General features: G+C 35.3%; 1 protein-coding gene across 1 annotated transcript in view; it reads right to left on the bottom strand.

Moving 5' to 3' along the window:
- C2CD6 (C2 calcium dependent domain containing 6) overlaps nucleotides 1-21805 on the bottom strand; it is a 103115-nt gene that overhangs the window by 66011 nt on the left and 15299 nt on the right. Inside the window, exons 2-4 of the mRNA XM_036858876.1 lie at nucleotides 16527-16613; nucleotides 13375-13426; nucleotides 11865-12010 (exon numbers count right to left, since the gene is read on the bottom strand). Coding sequence (XP_036714771.1) covers nucleotides 11865-12010; nucleotides 13375-13426; nucleotides 16527-16613 — 285 coding nt within the window. The remainder of the gene's footprint in view (nucleotides 1-11864; nucleotides 12011-13374; nucleotides 13427-16526; nucleotides 16614-21805) is intronic.

Consider the following 21805-nt stretch of genomic DNA (forward strand, 5'->3'; position numbering starts at 1 on the left):
TAGATGGAAAAGAAAAGGCCACAACTAGGAACAAGTAAATTACAAATGGAAAAGCTTATCAGTAAAGGCAAACATACAGTAAAGGTAGGAAATAATCTGCACACAAATATATCAAAACCAGCAACTGTGAGAAGAGGAGAGCACAAATGCAGGATATTGGAAATGCATTATAAGACCAGCAACTTAAAACAATCTTGTTTATATACAGACTGTTATAGATACCAAATCTTCATGGCAACCCCAAAACCGAAAATCTACAATAGATACACACACAAAATAGAGAAAGGAATCCAAGCACAACACTAAAATTAGTCAGCAGATCACAAGAGAAGAGAACAAAAGAGTAAGGGAAGAAAAAAGACCTACAAAAACAAATCCAAAACAATTAACAAAATGGCAATAAAAACATACATATCAATAATTACCTTGAACGTATTAAATGCTCCAAACAAAAGATATAAACTGGCTGAATGGATACAAAAACAAGACCTGTATATATGCTGTCTACAAGAGACCCATTTCAGATCTAGGGACACACACAGACTGAAAGTGAAAGACACTACATAATGGTCAAAGGATCAATCCAAGAAGAAGATACAACAATTGTAAATACATATGCACCCAACATAGGATCACCTCAATATATAAGGCAAATACTAACAGTCATAAAAGGAGAAACTGACAGCAACACAGTAGTAGTGGGGCACTTTTTTTTTATAAATTTATTTATTTATATTTTATTTTTGGCTGTGTTGGGTCTTTGTTGCTGCACGCAGGCTTTCTCTAGTTGCGGTGAGTGGGGGCTACTCTTCATTGTGGTGAGTGGGCTACTCAGCGCAGTGGCTTCTCTAGTTGCAGAGCACAAGCTCTAGGCCATGCGGCTTCAGTAGTTGCAGCATGCAGGCTCAGTAGTTGTGGCTCATGGGCTCCAGAACTCAGGCTCAGTAGTTGTGGCACATGGGCTTTAGTTGCTCCACGGCATGTGGGATCTTCCCAGAGCAGGGCTCGAACCCATGTCCACTGCATTGGCAGGCAGATTCTTAATGACTGCGCCACCAGGGAAGTCCCATACTGGGGGACTTTAACACCCCACCTCCATCAATGGACGAATCATCCAGACGGAAAATCAATAAGGAAACACAGGCCTTAAAAGACACATTAGACCAGATGGCCTTGATATTTTGATATAAATTGATATTTATAGAGCATTCCACCCAAAAGCAGCAGAATACACATTCTTCTCAAGTGCACATGGAACATTCTCCAGGACTGATCACATACTGCGTCACAAAGCAAGCCCCAATAAATTTAAGAAAACTGAAATCATATCAAGCAGTTTTTCTGACCACAACACCATGAGATTAGAAATCAACTACAAGAAAAAAACTGTAAAACATATAAACAGATGGAGGCTAAACAATATGCCACTAAACAACCAATGGATCACTGAAGAAATCAAAGAAGAATTTAAAAAATACCTAGAGACAAATGAAAAACTGGACAGCTACATGTAAAAGAATGAAATTAGAACACTCCCTAACACCATACACAAACATAAACTCCAAATGGATTAAAGACCTAAATGTAAGACCAGACACTATAAAACTCTTAGAGGAAAACATAGGAAAAACACTCTTTGACATAAACCACAGCAAGAACTTTTTTGACCCACCTCCTAGAGAAACAAAAATAAACAAATGGGACTTAAACATAAAAGCTTTTGCACAGCAAAGGAAACCATAAACAAGACAAAAAGACAACCCTCAGAATGGGAGAAAATATTTGCAAATGAAACAACAGACAAAGGATTAATCTCCAAAATATACAAACAGCTCATGGAGCTCAATATCAAAAAAACAAAAAATCCAGTTAAAAAATGTGCGGAAGACCTAAACAGACATTTCACCAAGGAAGGCATACAGATGGCCAAGAGGCACATGAAAAGATGCTCAATGTCACTAATTATTAGAGAAATGCAAATCAAAACTACAATGAGGTATCACCTCACACTGGTCAGAATGGCCATCATCAAAAAATCTAGAAACAGTAAATGCTGGAAAGGGTGTGGTGCAAAGGGAACTCTCCTGCACTGTTGGTGGGAATGTAAATTGATACAACCACTATGGAAAACAGTATGGAGATTCCTTAAAAATCTAAAAACAGAACTACCATATGACCCAGCAATCCCACTACTGGGCATATACGCTGAGAAAACCATAATTCAAAAAGAGTCATGTACCACAGTGTTCACTGCAGCTCTATTTACAATAGCCAAGACATGGAAGCAACCTAAATGTTCATCAACAGATGAATGGATAAAGAAGTTGTGGCACATATACACAATGGAATATTACTCAGCCATAAAAAGAAATGAAATTGAGTTACTTGTAGTGAGGTGGATGGACCCAGAGTCTATCACACAGAGTGAAGTAAGTCAGAAAGAGAAAAACAAATACCGTATGCTAACACATATATATGGAATCTAAAAAAAAAAAAAAAATGGTACTAATGAACCTAGTTGCAGGGTAGGAATAAAGATGTAGACATAGAGAATGGACTTGAGGACACGGGGTGCGAGAGGGAAGCTGGGGTGAAGTGAGAGTAGCATCGACATATATACACTACCGAATGTAAAATAGTTAGCTAGTGGGAAGCAGCAGCATAGCACAGAGAGATCAGCTTGGTGCTTCGTGATGACCTAGAGGGGTGGGATAGGGAGGATGGAGGGAGGCTCAAGAGGGAAGGGATATGGGGACATATGTGTGCATATGGCTGATTCACTTTGGTGTACAACAGAAACTAACACAGTATTGTGAAGCAATTATACTCCAATAAAGATCTATTTTAAAAAAAGATTAAAAAAATATAGAGACAAATGAAAACAAAAGCACGATGATCCAAAACCTATGGGACACAGCAAAAGCAGCTCTAAGAGGGAACTTTATAGTGATACAAGCTTACCTCAGGAAACAAGAAAAATCCCAAATAAAATCCTAATCTTACACCTAAAGCAACTAGAGAAAGAAGAACATACAAAACCCAAAGTTAGCAGAAGGAAAGAAATCATAAAGATCAGAGCAGAAATAAATGAAATAGAGACAAATAAAACAACAGAAAAGATCAATGAAAGTAAAAGCTGGTTGTCTGAAAAGATAGAATTGATAAACCTTTAGCCACACTCTTCAAGAAAAAAGGTGGAGGGCTCAAATCAATAAAATTAGAAATGAAAAAGAAGAAGTTACAATGGACACCACAGAAACACGGAGGATCATAAGAGACTACTACAAGCAACTATATGTCAGTAAAATGAACAACCTGGAAGAAATGGACAAATTCTTAGAAAGGTGCAGTCTCCCAAGTCTGAACCAGGACGAAATAGAAAATATGAACAGACACAACCACAAGTAGTAAAATTGAAACTGTAATTTAGAAAAAAACAAAAAAACTCTCGGGCTTCCCTGGTGGCGCAGTGTTTGAGAGTCTGCCTGCCAATGCAGGGGACACGGGTTCGAGCCCTGGTCTGGGAAGATCCCACATGCTGCAGCCTGTGAGCCACAATTACTGAGCCTGCGCGTCTGGAGCCTATGCTCTGCAACAGGAGAGGCCGCGATAGTGAGAGGCCCGCGCACCGCGATGAGGAATGGCCCCTGCTTGCCGCAACTGGAGAAAGCCCTCGCACAGAAACGAAGACACAACACAGCCAAAAATAAATAAATAAATAAATAAAATTAAAAAAAAAAACAACAACTCTCATTTTGTTTATGGTTTCCTTTTCTGTGCAAAAGGTTTTAAGTATAATTAGGTCCCATTTGTTTATTTTTGTTTTTATTTCCATTACTCTAGGACACGGATCCAAAAAGATATTGCTGCAATTTATGTCAAAGAGTGTCCTGTCTATGTTTTCCTCTAGGAGTTTTATAGTATCTGGTCTTACATTTATGATAAAAACTCTGCAGAAAGTGGGCATAGAGGGAACATACCTTAGCATAATAAAGGCCATATATGACAAACCTACAGCTAACATCATACTCAATGGTTAAAGCTGAAAGCATTTCCTCCAAGATCAGGAACAAGACCAGGATGTCCACTTTCACCACTTTTACTCAACATAGTTTTTGGAAGTCCTAGCCATGGCAATCAGAGAAGAAAAACAAATTTAAAGAATCTGAATTGGAAAAGAAGAAGTAAAACTGTCACTGTTTGCAGATGACATGATACTATACAGAGAAAATCCTAAAGATGCTACCATAAAACTACTAGAGCTCATCAATGAATTTGGTAAAGTTAAAAAATTAATACACAGAAATCTGTTACATTTCTATACACTAACAATGAAAGATAAGAAAGAGAAATTCAAGAAACAGTCCTATTTACAATTGCATCAAAAAGAATAAAATAAACCTACCTAAGGAGGCAAAAGACCTGTACTCTGAAAACTGTAAGACGTTGATGAAAGAAATTGAAGATGACACAAACAGATGGAAAGATATACCATGCCCTTGGATTGGAAGAATCAATATTGTCAAAATGACTATACTACCCAAAGCAATCTACAGATTCAATGCAATCCCTATCAAATTACCAATGGCGTTTTTCACAGAACTAGAGCAAAAATTCTCAAAATTTGTATGGAGACACAAAAGACCGCAAATAGCCAAAGCAATCTTGAGAAAGAAAAATGGAGCTGAAGGAATCAGGCTGCCTGACTTCAGACTATACTACAAAGCTACAGTAATCAAAACAGTATGGTACTGGCACAGAAACAGAAATACAGATCAATGGAACATGATAGAAAGTCCAGAAATAAATGCATGCACCTATGTTCAATTATTTTATGACAAAGGGGGCAAGAGTATACAGTGGAGAAAAGATAGTCTCTTTAATAAATGGTGCTGGGAAAACTAGACAGCTACATGTAAAAAAATGAAATTAGGACATTCTCTAACACCATAAACAAAAATAAACTCAAAATGAATTAAAGACCTAAATGTAAGACTGGATCCTAAAACATAGGCAGAACTCTCTTTGACACAAATCACAATATCTTTTTCAATCCATCTCTTAGAGTAATGGAAATAAAAACAAAAATAAACAAATGGGATATAATTAAACTCAAAAGCTTTTGCACAGCACGGAAACCATAAACAAAACGAAAAGACAACCCACAGAATGGAAGAAAATATTTACAAACGATGAGGCTGACAAGGGATCAATCTCCAAAATTTACAAACAGCTCATGCAGCTCAATAACAAAAAAACAAACAACCCAATCAAGAAAATGGGCAGAAGACCTAAACAGACATTTCTCCAAAGAAGACAAACAGATGGCCAAGAGGCATATGAAAAGATGCTCAACATCGCTAATTATTAAAGAAATGCAAATCAAAATTACAATGAGGTATCACCTCAAACCAGTCACAATGGCCATCATCAAAAAGTCTACAGACAATAAGTGCTGGAGAGGGTGTGGAGAAAAGGGAACCCTCTTGCACTGTTGGTGGGAATGTAAATCAGTACAGCCACTGTGGAGAACAGTATGGAGGTTCCTTAAAAAACTAAAAATAGAGCTACCATATGATCCAGCAATCCCACTCCTGGGCATATATCCAGAGAAAAACAAATACTTGAAAGGATACATGCATGCCAATGTTCACTGCAGCGCTGTTTACAATAGCCAAGACATGGAAGCAACCTAAATGTCCATCGATGAAGGAATGGATAAAGAAGATGTAGTACATATATACAATGGAATATTACTCAGCCATTAAAAAGAATGAAATAATGCCATTAGTGGCAACATGGATGGACCTGGAGATTATCATACTAAATGAAGTGAGAAAGACAAATATCATATGATATCCCTTATATGTGAAATCTAAAAAAAAATATACAAATGAACTTATTTACAAAACAGAAACAGACTCAGAGACTTAGAGAATGAAATTGTGGTTACCACAGGGAAAGGGTGTGGAGGGAGGGATAGACTGGGAGTTTGGGACTGACATGTACCGACTGCTATATTTAAAATAGATAACCAGCAAGGACCTACTCTATAGCACAGGGAACGCTGCTCAATATTCTGTAATAAGGACCTCCCTGGTGGCACAGTGGTTAAGAATCCATTGCCAATATAGGGGACACAGGTTCGTTCCCTGATCCAGGGAGATCCCACGGAGACACTAAGGCTGTGTGCCACAACTACTGAGCCTGTGCTCTAGAGCCCATGAGCCACAACTACAGAGCCCACATGCCACAGTTACTGAAGCCCACATGCCTAGAGCCTACGCTCCACAACAAGAGAAGCCACCACAGGGAGAAACCCATGCACCATAACAAAGAGTAGCCCCAGTCGCCGGCAACTAGAGAAAGCCCGTGCGCAGCAACGAGGACCCAACACAGCCAAAAATTAATTAATTAATTAAAAAATATTCTGTAATAACCTAAATGGGAAAAGAATTTGAAAAATAGATACATGTATATGTAAAACTGAATCACTTTGCTGTATATCTGAAACTAACACAACATTGTTAATCAACTATACTCCAATATATAACTTAAAAAATTTAAATGTATATATGTAAAAAAAAAACCAGTCTAGTCTTTTGGAGAACATTTCTAAAATAGTCTTTTTATTTATTTTCTTCTTTTTAATAGTCTTTTATTTTTACCCATATATTTACCATTACCAGTGTTCTTCATTCCTTCCTGTGAATCTGGACTTCCATTTGGGATAAACATTCCTTTGATGTTTATTAAAATGATACAAACCCTCAGCTTTTGTCTTTCACAGTCTTTTTGGAGAATATTTTCATTGGATTTAGAAATCTAGGTTGACCTTATTTTTACCACTTGAAAGACGGCATTCCCTTGACACCTGACCTCCACTTTTTAAAAAATTTTATTTATTTATTTATTTATTTGGCTGTGTCAGGTCTTAGTTGAGGTATGCAGGATATTCGTTGCGGCACGTGGGATCTTTTGTTGTGGTACACAGGTTCTTTGTTGGGGCACACGGGCTCTAGTGCACGTGGGCTCAGTAGTTGTGGTGCACAGGCTTAGTTGCCCCGTGGCACGTGGGATCTTAGTCGCCCAACCTGGGATCGAACCCATGTCCCCTGCATTGGAAAGCAGATTCTTAACCACTGGACCACCAGGGTAGTCCCTGACCTCCACTGTTTTTGATGGGAAGTATGCTGTTATTCTTACTGTTGTTCACTTGAATGTCATGTGTTTTTTCCCTCTGGCTACCTTTAAGATTTTTTCTTTTTTCGTTTTAGCAGTTTGACTATGATGTATTTTGGTGTGATCATCTTTGTACTTATTCTGCTTGAGGTTCACTGAGTTTCTTGAATCTATAGATTGATGTCTTTCATCAACTTTGGAAAATGTTTAGCAGAGAAAATTCTAAAATATTAAATAACTCTAAATACTTCTTCTAATTTCCTTCTGGCATGTAATTACACATCTATAAATTGAGTGATGTTGCCCACTGGTCTCTTCCATTTTTCAATCTTTTTTCTCTCTGAGCCTCAATTTGAATGATTTCTATTGACTTGTCTTTCAGTTAACAGATCCTTCTGTTCTGTTCAGAATGCTTTGAAACATTTCAAATGAATTTTTCATGTCAATATTATATTTTTCATATCTAGAATCTCCATTTGGTTCTTTTTAGTTTCCATTCTCTTCAAAATTCCCATTGTGATCATCCATTTTGTCCTCCTTTTCCACTTTGACACATTTATGATAGTTATAACGTTCCAGTCTGCAGATTCAAACATTTGCGTCACCTGGGGGTTTAGCCCTATTGTCTGTTTTTATTTCCCTATGAATAGCAATTTTTTATTATATGATGGGCATTGTGAAGGATATGTAATAGAGACTCTGGGTTTTTATATCTTCCTCTAAGAACTACTGAGTTCTTTTCTGGAAGGCAATCAACTACTGGAAGATCATCTTGATTCTATGAAAAAGTTTGAGGATAGGTCTGTTTCAGTTTTTGTCCTTAGTCCTAGTAGGTTTAACCCTTACTCTTAGGACATGATCCTTATTCCTAAGACCTGGCCTTTCTGGGATCTCAACTGAATACTGAGAATGTTCAACAAGGTCTCTCCACTTTAGCTGCATCAGACTCCAATGACTCTGAATTTGTGACTTCTGAAATCTCTATTCAGCTCTCAGCTCTCCAGCACTTGTTCTCTGTAATTTCTCCTACAAACTCCCCTTGCACGTGCACACTTTAGGATCCAGCCAAGAACCTGAGTGGAAAACCTTCACAGATTACTAGGGCTCCTTATCTGCTGCTCCCTCCTCTCTAGTACCCTGCTTTACAAATTCCAGCCACCTTAGCAGGCCAAAACTCATCTGTTTCCTCTGCTCAGCCTCTGCTTCCTCCACCCAGAAAGACTGTTACTTTCTGCTTGGGTTTCATTTCTCTGTGCCAGATTTGCTGCCAGACAGAAAGCTATTGTAAACATGGAGCTCACCTCTTGTGCTTCCCTTCTCTTAAGGATTGCAGCCCTCCAATTCCCATTGTCAAATACCAAAAAATAGTTGCTTCATATATTTTACTAGTTTTAGGGTTGTTTAGAAGAGAAGAGTAAATCTAATATCAGCTTCTCCAGCATGGCCAGAACAGAAATCGTCTACTATTCATTCTTTGATATGAGTTTTGTTTTAACATCACTTACCCAACAGCTTTCCAGAACAATTAAACTAGGTTAAATCCACTTGCTATTCCTTTTTATTTTTTGGTTTGTATGTTTTTATTTTTAACCTAGATCTACTTTGTAAGCTTTAGCAAATTAAAGTCCTCAAGTATATACAGTATAATTTTATTTTATCCTAGTTAGGTAGTACATAGTCTAAAAGTCAAACAGTTTTACAATGGCTAAACCAAAGAAATGTTTTTTCTCCCACTTGTATTTACCATTTTTTCCCCTATATTTTATGATGTTTCAACATCTTAAAAAGCTTGCTGGTCAGAGAGAGAATTTCCCTCCCTGGGCTAGCCAGATCCTAGAGATAGCAAAGGGCTTGGCTTGATAGTAGCACATCTTTCATAGGCTAACTAACCAATCTCAAGTCTATAGCCCTAACCACCTCCTTCTCTCTCATATGGAACCAATATTTCCCCTGCCCTAAATCATCCCAGGGCCAGGTACCAGGCAACTAGAGACTATACTACAGCCCACAGCCTGTTGTAATTATTCAGATTAGTCAATTCTAAACTGTTGAATTCCACCCTGCATTACCTTTCTCAAGGAAACCCCAATAAAGGCTTTGGCTTGGGCTCTCCCCTTGTTTCCGTCTTCTGCCTCCTGACCACCCTGAAACTTCCCCTGGGGCCTTGTGTGGTCTGGTGTGGTGTGTCCCTTTTTCTCAGGAAATATAAATAATAAATTCTTCTTTCAATGGCATTACCCTCTCTATGTCATCATTCAGTCATACCTCCATAAATTCGATCCCAGGTATAATTTAGTACACTACCCAACCCACTACCTAATTTTCACTCTTCAGAAGCCACCTTTCAACCTTTTTAAGGGATTTCTCTGGTTTTTGGCATAAAATCATGTTACTAATTTTTTTTTCTTTTTAGTTTTTAGATACTATCTATTTTTTTAACTGAAGTATAGTTGATGCATAATATTATATAAAGTACAGGTGTACAATACAGTGATTCACAGTTTTTAAAGTTTATACTCCATTTATAGCTATTATAAAATATTTGCTATAGTCCCCATATTGTACAATATATCCTTGTAGCTTGTTCTATACCTAATAGTTTGTAGCTCTTAATTCCCCATCCCTATTTTGCCCCTCCCCCTTTCCTCTCCCCACTGGTAACCACTAGTTGGTTCTCTGTATCTGAGTCTTCTTCTTTTTTGTTATATTCACTAGTTTGTTGTACTTTTTAGATCTCACATATAAATGATATCATATAGTATTTGTCTTTCCTGACTTATTTCACTTAGCATAAAGCCCTCCAAGTCCATCTGTGTTGCTGCAAATGGTAAAATTTCATTCTTTTCTTATGGCTGAGTAGTATTCCATTGTGTGTATGTACATGTATATATGTATGTATGTATATATATCTTCTTTATCCATTCATCTGTTGACGGACATTTAGGTTGCTTCCATATCTTGGCTACTGTAAATAATGCTACTATGAACATTGAAGTCATGTATATATCATCTACTGAATGCTTATTGTGGAAGAAAAATATTCACTCTCAACATCCTCCTCCCACAATTTTCACGTTTCTTTTCCCCTCAGTCCTCCAGTATATTATATATCATTTTTTTGTTAGAATAATACTTAGTGTTTATATTATTATGTACATGTAACTATTTTTCAGGGTTTAATAATATACTTACAATGATCGTATTTCTTGCCCTGTATCATTTTTTAATTTCCCTGGAGTTAATATGTGTCTTGCTTTTTTTATGTTTCTTTGTTTGCTTGTACAATTTTCTATGTAAATATTACTAGGTCATTCCCAAACTTTCCATTAGAGTTCCACTAAAACTCTCCTCTTATTATACTCAAACTAATAGCTCCTATTAAAATAAATATAGGAAAAATATTTTGATTATGCTAAAAATCACCCTATTAATTTATATTGTTTTCCAGTATTAATTTCAAGTTTTATTTAAATGGACATATAGCCACAAAATTATTGAAAACTTGGCAATGAAGTCTAGGAAAATTATTGGCAAAGTAAAAGAAATAATATGGATTGCCTCTAGCAAAACAATGCTTTTTTTTAAAACTATGTTTAAAGGACTAGCTTCAATACTCAACACTTAAGCAAAATGAAGTTTGAAAAAATATATATATATACGTATATATGGTATAGAGGAAATGTTTTAGGATTTCACTAAAATTCAACTAATGTAATAAAACTATCAGGAAACAACTGGACTAATCAAGGAATCCTACAGCTAAATGAAATAGTGTCACTCATTTTAAAGACCACTCTGAGATACATTTAAGATTCTAAGAAGCTTAACTGTAAACAGAAGCAAACTCAGCATAGCAAGCTCTGGTGTGAGAGGTGGCTTAATGAAGCCAGTCTGAAGCCAGACTGACTGCATTCTCAGCTCCACCAATTACTAGTTCTATGACCTTAAGAAAGTTCTTTAAACCTTATAGTATCTGTTTCCTCATCTGCAAAATAAAGATGATAGTAAGAGTATATATATATTTTCAAGGGTTATAAAGACTAAATAATCTAATCCATGCGAAAGTAATTAGAGAGAGTCTATATAAGAAGAAAGGAGAGAGGGAAAGGAGAAGGAGATGAAAAAAAAAAGGTGTGCTATGCACTGAACGTTTGTGTCCCCTCAAAATTCATATGTTGAAGCCTAAATCTCCAATGTGACGGTATTTGTAGGTGGTGTGTTTGGGAGGTCACTAGGTCATGAGAATGGAGCCCTCATGAATCTGATTACTGTCCTTATAAGCAACTTCTCACCTTCCAGAAAGGTGAGAAATAAAGGTTTGTTGTTTAAGCCACCCAGTCTGTGGTAATTTGTTATAGTAGCCCACGCTGACTAAGGCAGGTGTCAGAGGGCAAATGGGAGGGGAAGACTAAGACAGAGAAAAATGCATCCATGTGTGATAAACACTCAGAATCACTGACAGCAAGATCTCAGAGAAGAACACCATGATTATGTATTCTACAGTAAACTGTAAAAACATCAATATAGCCTATAATACAGAAATAAAATACTGTAAAGTATCAAATAAAAGAACATTGCTTTTGTTTCTTTCCTGTCCCCTAGAAAAAAAAGACATTATTAGTGTAGAACGTTTGAAACTATAAAAATGCATTCGTTTATTTAGAAGAGAAATTTAACATTACCTGTACAGAAAAATATTTCACTTCATCAAATGTAATTACAGTGTCCTCTTCATTGTTTGGGGGTAGCAAGCTACACTTTTTTGTACATTTCACCACGTTGTTAATAGAGACACGAATGAACAAATTACTGTAATGTTGTAAACCGACTGAAAATACATATTTAGGAAGCAAATTTTGTTGTAATTGAACAGTAACATATTGTAAAATTAATCCATTAAACAATTCAGGCCAAAACCTAAGAATCAATCAAATAAAGAAAGAAATTATAGAGCATATTAAACAATAAGGAAAGTCTTTTAAAATAGTATTTTTGCCCATCAGTGGTAGGTACAATATAAGTAGGAAAAGAAGGTTGATTCTTCCTTAAATTACTTCTCATACTTTTATCCTCACATTTCCATTATAATTCTTTTGCAAATTTTCCTATATATTATTTTTAAGGTGACTAAACATTTCCAACACATACTTGAAAATTTTTTTCTAAGCCTAATTACATAGAAATTTAAAACTTCAAAAAATATGTCACTTCAGAGTAATTTATTCTTAATTTTAGGACAACAAAATTTAAAGCAGCATGCTACTTTGTAATTCACTTCACTATATACTTCACTTATACTATATTGGTCTGTATTTTTATCTTTCATAGCACTCCATGAATTAAAACGATCTTGTTTTATGATTTAATTATCTTCAAAACTCTATTTAGAATTCTCTTCAATAGTTCACTTTATATACAAAAGAAACATCAAGTCTTCATAATGAGACTGGTTTTATGCCATGACACATCTAATAATAAGCATTCAGCTTATTTAAAGGCACTGAGAAAAATAAACCCTTTAAACAATGTTTGAGAAGCATAGTTATTAATTAGAAATAAATTAGTATTATCATCCAAGAAGATATGTATATTTTCTTTAACTTATATGATGATCGAGGTGGATTACAGATAGCTAAAAATCTTTTGTCACTCTCCACATCAAAAAGTGGAGCTTATTTTCCTCTGCTCTTGAATCTGGTCTGCTCCTGTGACTACTTTAACATGCAACTGACGTGACCAGGGCTGAGGCTAGGATAGGGTGGCACTACCCAGGGTACAAAATTTAAGTGGACACCAAAAACTTCAGTAATCAATATTTTAATGTAATATTTTTAAATCAGAATTAATGCAGAAAAAAATGTTTAATGATGAAAGACAAGACCCTAGGACTACATGGAAAGAAAGGTCTAACCATTTCAGCATCTCAGCTAAGTCCAGTCTTTCAGGCATTCTCACTAAGGCACCAGACATGTAAATGAGCCATTTTAGGTATCCCAGCCCTTTTGAACTGCAGCCCCTGCTGTGATAATGTGAAGCAGAAGAACCACCTAGTGAACGTACAGATAGTGATTGGTAATAAAATGGTTAATGTTTTAAGCCACTGAGTCTTAGAGTGTTTTGCAAGGCAGCAATATATAACAGAAACAGTGATATATGATCACAGTATGGTTCTTAAATCGAAAGAAAGGATACTCTTAGGCGTAAAATGTTTGCAGTTCTTTACATGAATGGCTAGGCAGCCAACCTATAACAATCAAAATAAAAACACAGCAAATTAATTTTTAAAAGTTAACTTTTCTTCCATTTTACTCTCACCAAACTACATTTTTTTAAAGTTTCACTTTGTTAGTTTTTCTCATTAGAAATATTTTTTCTTATTAGAAATATCTAGTTACAGAAAACACCAGAAAGCAGAAAAATAGGCAAGATTTGTTCAAAGTAAACTTAAAACAAACAAGAATACAAAGAAAAAAATGGTTCATTTATTAACTTCAATCCAACTGTCACTCTTTGAATCATTTTGATTTTACATTAGGTGAGAAGTGATACAACACAGCATCTTGCATATAATAAGAAATATGCCTTGCTTCAGATAAGCTTTTTTAACCAGTATCCTAAAACCACTTTATTCATTCAACAATCATTCACTGCCTATAATATGACAAGGGCTGTGAAATATCATTCTCTCTTGTACAAAGTGTTTCCAAATGTTAAGGAAAATTGTATCTTGTGTTTAACCATAAAATCAAGTACAAAATTAATACAGGAATACTTGAATACTAATATGCAGTATTAGCCAAATGTAAGCCATCTGATCTTAATTCAGCCATGTTTGGTCTTAAAAGCCAAGTAAAAACAAGAGCAATATTATATTAAATATCTGTGAAACAAAAAAAAATGGCCCAATAGTAGTTTTAAATATAGTGTAAGTAATTTTAAGGATTTGGTTTTAGAACAATGCAGAAAAAGAAGTTAGCACTCAATATTTAATTAAAAGACTACTGTATCTGAATGATGAAATTCTAAAGAAGAAAATATTGTGGTCTACTTCTTAGAGAGACATAAGTATAAAATGTTATGTTAAAAGAAAGGTTCTAATCTAGGTGAGACTTAAAATGGTATTGCCATAGGAAAGTCCACGAATCACTGTTTACTTCTTAAAATTGGGTGCACACAAGGAGGGTAAAACAGGGAAATATAGCTATAATTTTGTTTTGCATAATTCTAAATATAAAAATTCTGTCATAAATCACTGACTGCCTGCCAAGTATCTCAACATGAAGCCATCAGCAACTATCCTAATTTTCCTTATATTTCAATAGCTTTTTATACTTTTACATAAGAGATCCATATAATATAAAAAAGAGAATAAATTTCTATTCAAGTATAGAAAAAGATTTAACATTCAAAACCATAATGATGGGACTTCCCTGGTGGCGCAGTGGTTAAGAATTTGCCTGCCAATGCAGGGGACACGGGTTTGATCCCTGGTCCGGGAAGATCCCACATGCCATGGAGCAACTAAGCCCGCATGCCACAACTACTGAGCCTGCACTCTAGAGCCCTCAAGCCACAACTACTGAGCCCGTGCGCTGCAACTACTGAAGCTCGCACGCTCTAGGGCCTGCGTGCCGCAACTACTGAGCCTGCATGCTGCAACTACTGAAGCCTGTGAGCCTAAAGCCCATGCTCCGCAACAAGAAAAGCCACCACAATAAGAAGCCCGTGCACCACAACGAAAAGTAGCCCCTGCTCGCTGCAACTAGAGAAAGCCCAGGCACAGCAACGAAGACCCAATGCAGCCAAAAACAAACAAACAAATAAAAAAATCAAAACAAAAACCATAATGATGACCATTCACAGGTTGCAGAAAACAAATGTTGCCACAGATTGTGAGACCCATCTGTGGCCCAAAGCAATAACCCTGTCAACACCTTGACCCCTGAAACACTCTCAAACATGCACTTAAAACAGGAAGGCAACCACAGCTGTTCACAAAAGTACTTTATGTGCTCAATTTTAAGAGATCTTTTTCATTTTTTTCTGAAAATGGGATATGATTATTAGAAATAGAAGTAGTGGGTTGTGATGTAGTTATCATGGCCTACACATGCACCAACTTTGCCAAATCACAGAACATTCAAAGAGAAGGTGATGTGGCTGAATCACACACTGGGAGGAGCCATCAGTCACATGCCAAACATCTCTCTGTCAAAACTTCCAGCTAACTCTTAAGAGAAGCTTTTTGATGTCTAGCAATATGCAATTCAAATAAGGAAAATATGAACTATAAGGTTAGGAACTGTGGGAGAAATAAAAAGATTCTTCAAAATGTGAGTTCTAAAGAGACGCAGAAGTCATATTCAAGAATATGGATTACAGAAATTAGTATGTCAACATAGTGACATGCATAATAGTTTATGGCCAAAAGTGATTTCAAAGAATCTTTTCTAAGTTTAGAGTTGGACAGTGAAGGCTTATACTTCAACTTTGATTATGATAGAGGGAAGAAAGTGTTATATAATTTTACGAGTAAGGTACACCACGGTCATTCTGTAAAAACAAAAATGTATACATAAATTATTCTTATTTCCCCCTAAAAAGGTGGTGTTAAATTCATCATATATTTTTTAATCAAGAAAATGTATTAGTACACAATAGGAACTAGAGAAGAGACACAAGAGAAACTCTCATTTCACACCCACTAATTCTTCTAATAGTGTTTAGAAAATAAAGGTAACTGTGAAAGAATACCACAATATTTGATAGTTCTAAACATAGAGAGATCCTCACAGCCTATACTCTCTCTATAGCACCCAAAAGAGAAAACAGACTTTTCTGGTTCTCAGCCTAGATATTAGGTCCCACCTGTGTATGTACATGTATGATTGATGAGTATGTTTGTTTTTGTTTCTATGGTTTATTATTTTTTGGATGAGGGAGAGATGTGGGATCCATTATCACTCAAAGGTCCCTAAATCTGACAAAAATATAATTATCTGAAGAGTTTAACAAAAATACTGGTTCCTAGGCCCTATTCTCAGTTTCTAAGTTAGCGGATCTTAAGTGGGGCCCAAGAATCAATGTTTTAAAAAAGTATCCCAGGTAATTCTGATGTAACTAGCATTTGGGAATCCCTAGTAGAGACATTTTTTCTGTGAATCAGGATGTTTTCCATAATTTCAGTGATTATTAGAATGCTTTTCTGACTCATAAAAATGAAAAATTCATGAATATGTTTATCAGAGAGGACCATTTTCTACACATGCTTTTTGACATTAAATAGTTTTCATATGAAATAAAAAATAATTTGTACAGGTTTACTGAGGTTTAGTCATACATACCACATCCCCAAATGGCACCAAAGTTGGTGCCTCAGGTGTTACTTCTAGTTCTTTACTTTCAGACCCTTTAAGAGTTTTTCTCAGCATCTACAATGTAAATAAACTAATTTAAGACTTTATAAGGCAGAGAAGAATATAATTAGAAAAGATATTATACTTCAACAAAAATTTTATGAGCATCTAGTATCAGGTATTATATATTTTATAACTTATATTCTATGACTTGAAAACTCATCTCTACCCTCACTAAGTTTATCATTAAGTTAGCAGAGAAACGAAATCTGTACAATTAAATATAAAATAATTAAGGGAATTATGAGAGAGGAGAGAAGTATATAATAGCATAAACAATGAGTTCTTGTTAACTAAAAATGATGGTCTTAATCTAATGTGGACTAGGTCCTGTATCCCACAAATGGCAGTAATTCTGCTTGCAAATTATTCCAATATTCCTTCAGTCATCAGCCACTGAAGGAACTGGAATTTAATCCTTTGGAATAGTAGGTACAGTGGAAAGGAGTAATGAACAGATGGCTTTTGGGTTTTGGTTGTGTGATTTCATCCAGAGTAACCCTACTAACTAATATTTCTGGGCTAATAATTAACTTTGCTCTTAAGGGCTCTGGTCACAACACATAATGGTTAGCGTTTAAAAATTACAAGATATTTTAATATAGCTTTGTATAGTAAAGTAAAGAGAAAGGGATGGGAGGGGAAAGGAGAGGAAGGCTGAGGGGAACAGTGAACAAACCGTCTATTAAAAATCTAACCTGAAAAGCAGAATTGTATTTATTCCCAACTTTTGCTGAACTTGAATCAACATGGCCTTATTTATAAATAATAATTTCCCAGGAATCTTTGTCGTTATGTGTCTTTCAAGAATCACTTGTTTAATTTTTATAGTATGTAATAATTCCTTATTATGCTGAAAATTTTGTTTTAAAGTATAAAACAAATACTTTCAGTGTACTGAAAACATTTGTTTTATACATCTTGGATCATTTTGTTATTGCTGCACCTGACTGGCTTAATGTGTTTTTTTTTAATATATATGATTAAATCATAGGTTAAGCTAACTGAACGACAACTACTGTACAAAAATTGTTGTATGTTTTGTATTGTTGCAAATACAAAACAACAATTGTTGCAAAAATATCAATCTGTGGACAGTGTATGTGTATTTAATATGGAACCTCATATTTTCTAATGTTTTAATGATCTTATTATGGAAGTCTACTTTGAATACGCATTTTAATAAATATGAAATAATTGGGGAAAAATCCTTTAGAATACTAATACTCAATTTATCCTTAACAACCTGGTATTTTATACTTAACAATCCCTCATTTTCTTACCTTTTTACTTTTCCTTCCTCACATGAGCAGAGCTCTCCTCAATGGCAGCAGCATGAACAAAACAACTCTTTGCCAAAATTCTATTAGAACCTTGAACAAAACTTCTAAAGGCTAGTCTCATAAAGCCTCTGATACCATCTAGAATTTCTCCTGAACCTGCAGAGAATTTTAATTTCAGTTAATTCCACTATGCCTTACCTCTCTGCTGCTTTTGGCCCCCAAAAGCAGAAGTTCCTCGTGGCACTTCTATTTTAAAGTCTGAACATTCACTCACATTGCTCTGCACTTCCTCCCCAATGGCCTTTCTGGCCCACTCTCCCCCATTCCACAGTTTCTTTGAAAACCTACTAGCCTACATGATTACCTTTTCCTAGGATGCTCCCACTCCTAGCACTAATGGCAAGCTCACTATCCTTACATCAATTAACATTCACTAATGTGCTGGCAGGACTATATGCCTGGCACTTTGCTGATTCCAGCTTGAGACGTTCCTGCCCTTCAGAAGTTCAGGCTGGTGTTGAAGACAGGTAACAAAACAATGACAGTTTCACTATAAGAAAAACAAATGCTGAGAAGAGAGAGTTTTATCTTTACTCATTCTCTGCACAGATCTTATACATGGAAAAAGAATGATTTATTCGATTGGTCAGACACTGCCATTCATTGTACAAGCTACAGGTGCATGGAATTCTTAAGTCTAAAAGAGATGTTTTAAATCGTCTTTTTCCCTGCCCAAGCTTGGGAGCAATGACTCCTTTTCACACTCTGTGGTTCTCTGACCCCATGAAACAAGACCACTCACAGCAGGAACCAAGGATTATTCTCTAGAGTAGCAGGAGAAAATATTAGAATTTTCCAATTTCTTTAACAAGTAAGAAAGTAAGCACATACAGACGACCATAAGCAGTAGACAAATATTCTGAGTAAAAGTGTGAGTTTCACACTCAGAGGGGTTCATATCAGTGCCCTCATGCTTTCAGGGTATTGCGTTTGCTAGTTAAGTGGGTTGACCAATTACATTAAGTAGTAGAATATTTAGTCTGCTTTGCAGATAGATGAGAACTGATCGCAAGAAATTTCATGGCAAAGCATTTTAAAAAGTTGGCAAACAAAGATGCATCATGCAGTTTGGTTTTACAAAAAGATAAATGTTGCAATTTGCTAAACTCTTCTGTGAGGACTGTCAGTAGTATATAAACTAGCAAATATTTTAAAATATATACTTCTCTGTCCTTTCAGAGTAAGGTGGTGACATTTCAATGAGTGTGAAAATAACTATCTTTTTGAAATAAACTCATGTTAAGATAAGAACATCTTAAAAACTATTGGAAATATCTCCTTTTAATGTAATTTTATATGTGTGCAAATGTGTTATGAGTAGCCTAGAAGCTCACAGTATCACACTTTAAAAACTTAGAAACACTTTCCTCATTTGTTTAAAAATCTCACAAATGAAGAGTTTCAGCAGGTTAACAGACCATTTTTCCTTTTAAATATAAAAAAAATGCAATGCCTTCCAAAGAGTTTACCGGAACTAATTAATCAGAGAAGTAACATTTTACTCAAAAAATGTGAGCTAAAAACTTTGAATAACATAATAGAAAAGAAAAATAAGTACTGTGATTTACTAGGCTCAACCAAGATGCATCTCTTCCATTTGGAATTTCAAATCTTTAAAGGCACCTTTTTCAAATATAACAGCATTAAAAACCAAATACTGAAATAAACTTGCCTTAGAACCAGACCTTCAAATCACTACATCACAAAGTATTAAATCATGCTTTTCTAAATAAAATAAAATTCAAAAATTAAAAAAAAATCATGCTTTTCAAAAACAGTGATGCTTACTGAGTTCTGTACCACTAATAAACAAAATGTAATTAAAATCGTTTTTAGAAGTATTGCTTATTTATCATTTTTAATTTTTGTATATTATAGAATTTATTAAGTAAATTGCAGTACATTTATGTAATATATAAATAAATATACAAAACACTGGTGATAAATGTTCATATGTTTTTTATTGATAAGATTGTGCAATCAAAGAAATTTGGAGAATACTGCTAAAAAGTCACATCTAGATGCCTATGCCTCACTTTCCTAAATCTGTCTTTCTGGAGGCTTTAAGCTGCCAGTTCCCATGTGTATGCACACCTAGGCACAGTCTACTCAGAATGAAGGAGGTTCACTTTCTCCATTTGATAGCTCCACTGCCTTCAATATGAGATGGAGGTAAGAATTCCATAATAGTTTTCAGTTTTGACTCATCACCAGAAAGTCTTGGATAAAGCTGATATACTTAGTTCCCTATTTGGCTGTCCACTTTTGTGAAAATACTAATGGTCACAACTCTGAAGCAAAAGAGGAACAAAGGTTAATATTCCAGTACCAAGCCACATTCAGGATGCCTACAAACTCTCTCTTAAACATAGGGCAAATAAGGAGAGTGAGGAGAAAGAGTGTTAGGGAAGGAGATGATGATACTTCAAGTGGGTCTGAAGAAGTAAAAAATTAAGAACTATGGGGAGAGGCGCCTAGACAAAATAAATAAGTGTAAAAGCATAAAGAAGCAAGGCACAGTTTATATTATGCCATATTTATATACTACACATAAGTATATTATACTTAAGTATACATGCTTATATGTAAATAAGTATACATACATATAAATATTATATTATTTTATATATATATTATATAACATATAAGTTTATATTATATATAAGTATACTATATATATATAATTCATTTCCTCAAATTGAGCTATAGTTTCATGCAATCAAAATCAAAGTCCCAACAAGCCTTCCTATGGAAACTGATGAGCTTTTCCAAGACAATCTCAAAGAAGAAAAACAGGATGACATACTTAAAAATTAAAGAAATAAAAATATTATTTCTTAATCTCTAATGGCATTAGCACAAGGATAGACAAATGCACCAAAGAAACTGTTTAGAGAGTCTGGAAACAGACCCACACATTTACGGACACTTCACTTGTGACAAGGATGGAACTACAGAATAGTGGGTCAAAAACACTCTCAACTGGGTTAAATAGAAATCGCCACACAAAAGAAAGAAGGAAGGAAGGAAAGAAAGAAAGGAACGAAGGAAGGAAGGAAGGCAGGCAAGAAAGAAAGAAAGAAAGAAAGAAAGAGGGAGGGAGGGAAGGAGGAAAAGAGAGAGGGAGAGAAGAAAAAAAGAAAAGAACAAAAGGAAAAAAGAGAGGAAAAAAGACCTGACTTGTACCTCACAGTACACACACACAAAATCAGTCACAGGTGAATTTGTAGATCTCAATGTGAAAGGAAAAACAAATAGAAGACAATACAGGAGAATATTTCCATGACGTTGGGGTAGAAGATTTCTAAAACAGAACACAAAGAGCAATAAACACAAAGAAAAAGTTTGATACATTAAACTACATTAAATTTAATAACTTCTACTTATGAAAAGGACACCATTAAGAAAGTGAAAACATAAGCCACTGACTGATTTTTGCAACATGTTTAGTATAACTGACAAAGGGCCTATAAAGAATGTATACACAAATTTATACAAACTAATAAGAAAAAGGCAGACAATACAACAGAATAATGGGGAACATACTTGAACAGGCACTTCACAGAAGAGTTATAAGATCGCTAATAATCATTTGGAAGGGAACTCACCCTCATTAGTCATCAGGAAAATGAAAGTTAATACCACAAAGAGATACCACTACACATCCCTGAGATGGCTAACCATAAAGAGACTGACACTGTCAAGTGGAAGGATTTGGAGTATCTAGAACTCTAATACACTGCCAGTGGGAATATAAGTTCTTATATTCTCTTTGAAAAATTCTTTGGTATTTTGTACTGAAGTTGAACATATACATAATAATGACCCAGAAATTCCATTCCTAGATATATTCCCAGCAGAATG

Source organism: Balaenoptera musculus, chromosome 7, assembly GCF_009873245.2.
Source record: "Balaenoptera musculus isolate JJ_BM4_2016_0621 chromosome 7, mBalMus1.pri.v3, whole genome shotgun sequence".
Taxonomy (NCBI): domain Eukaryota; kingdom Metazoa; phylum Chordata; class Mammalia; order Artiodactyla; family Balaenopteridae; genus Balaenoptera; species Balaenoptera musculus.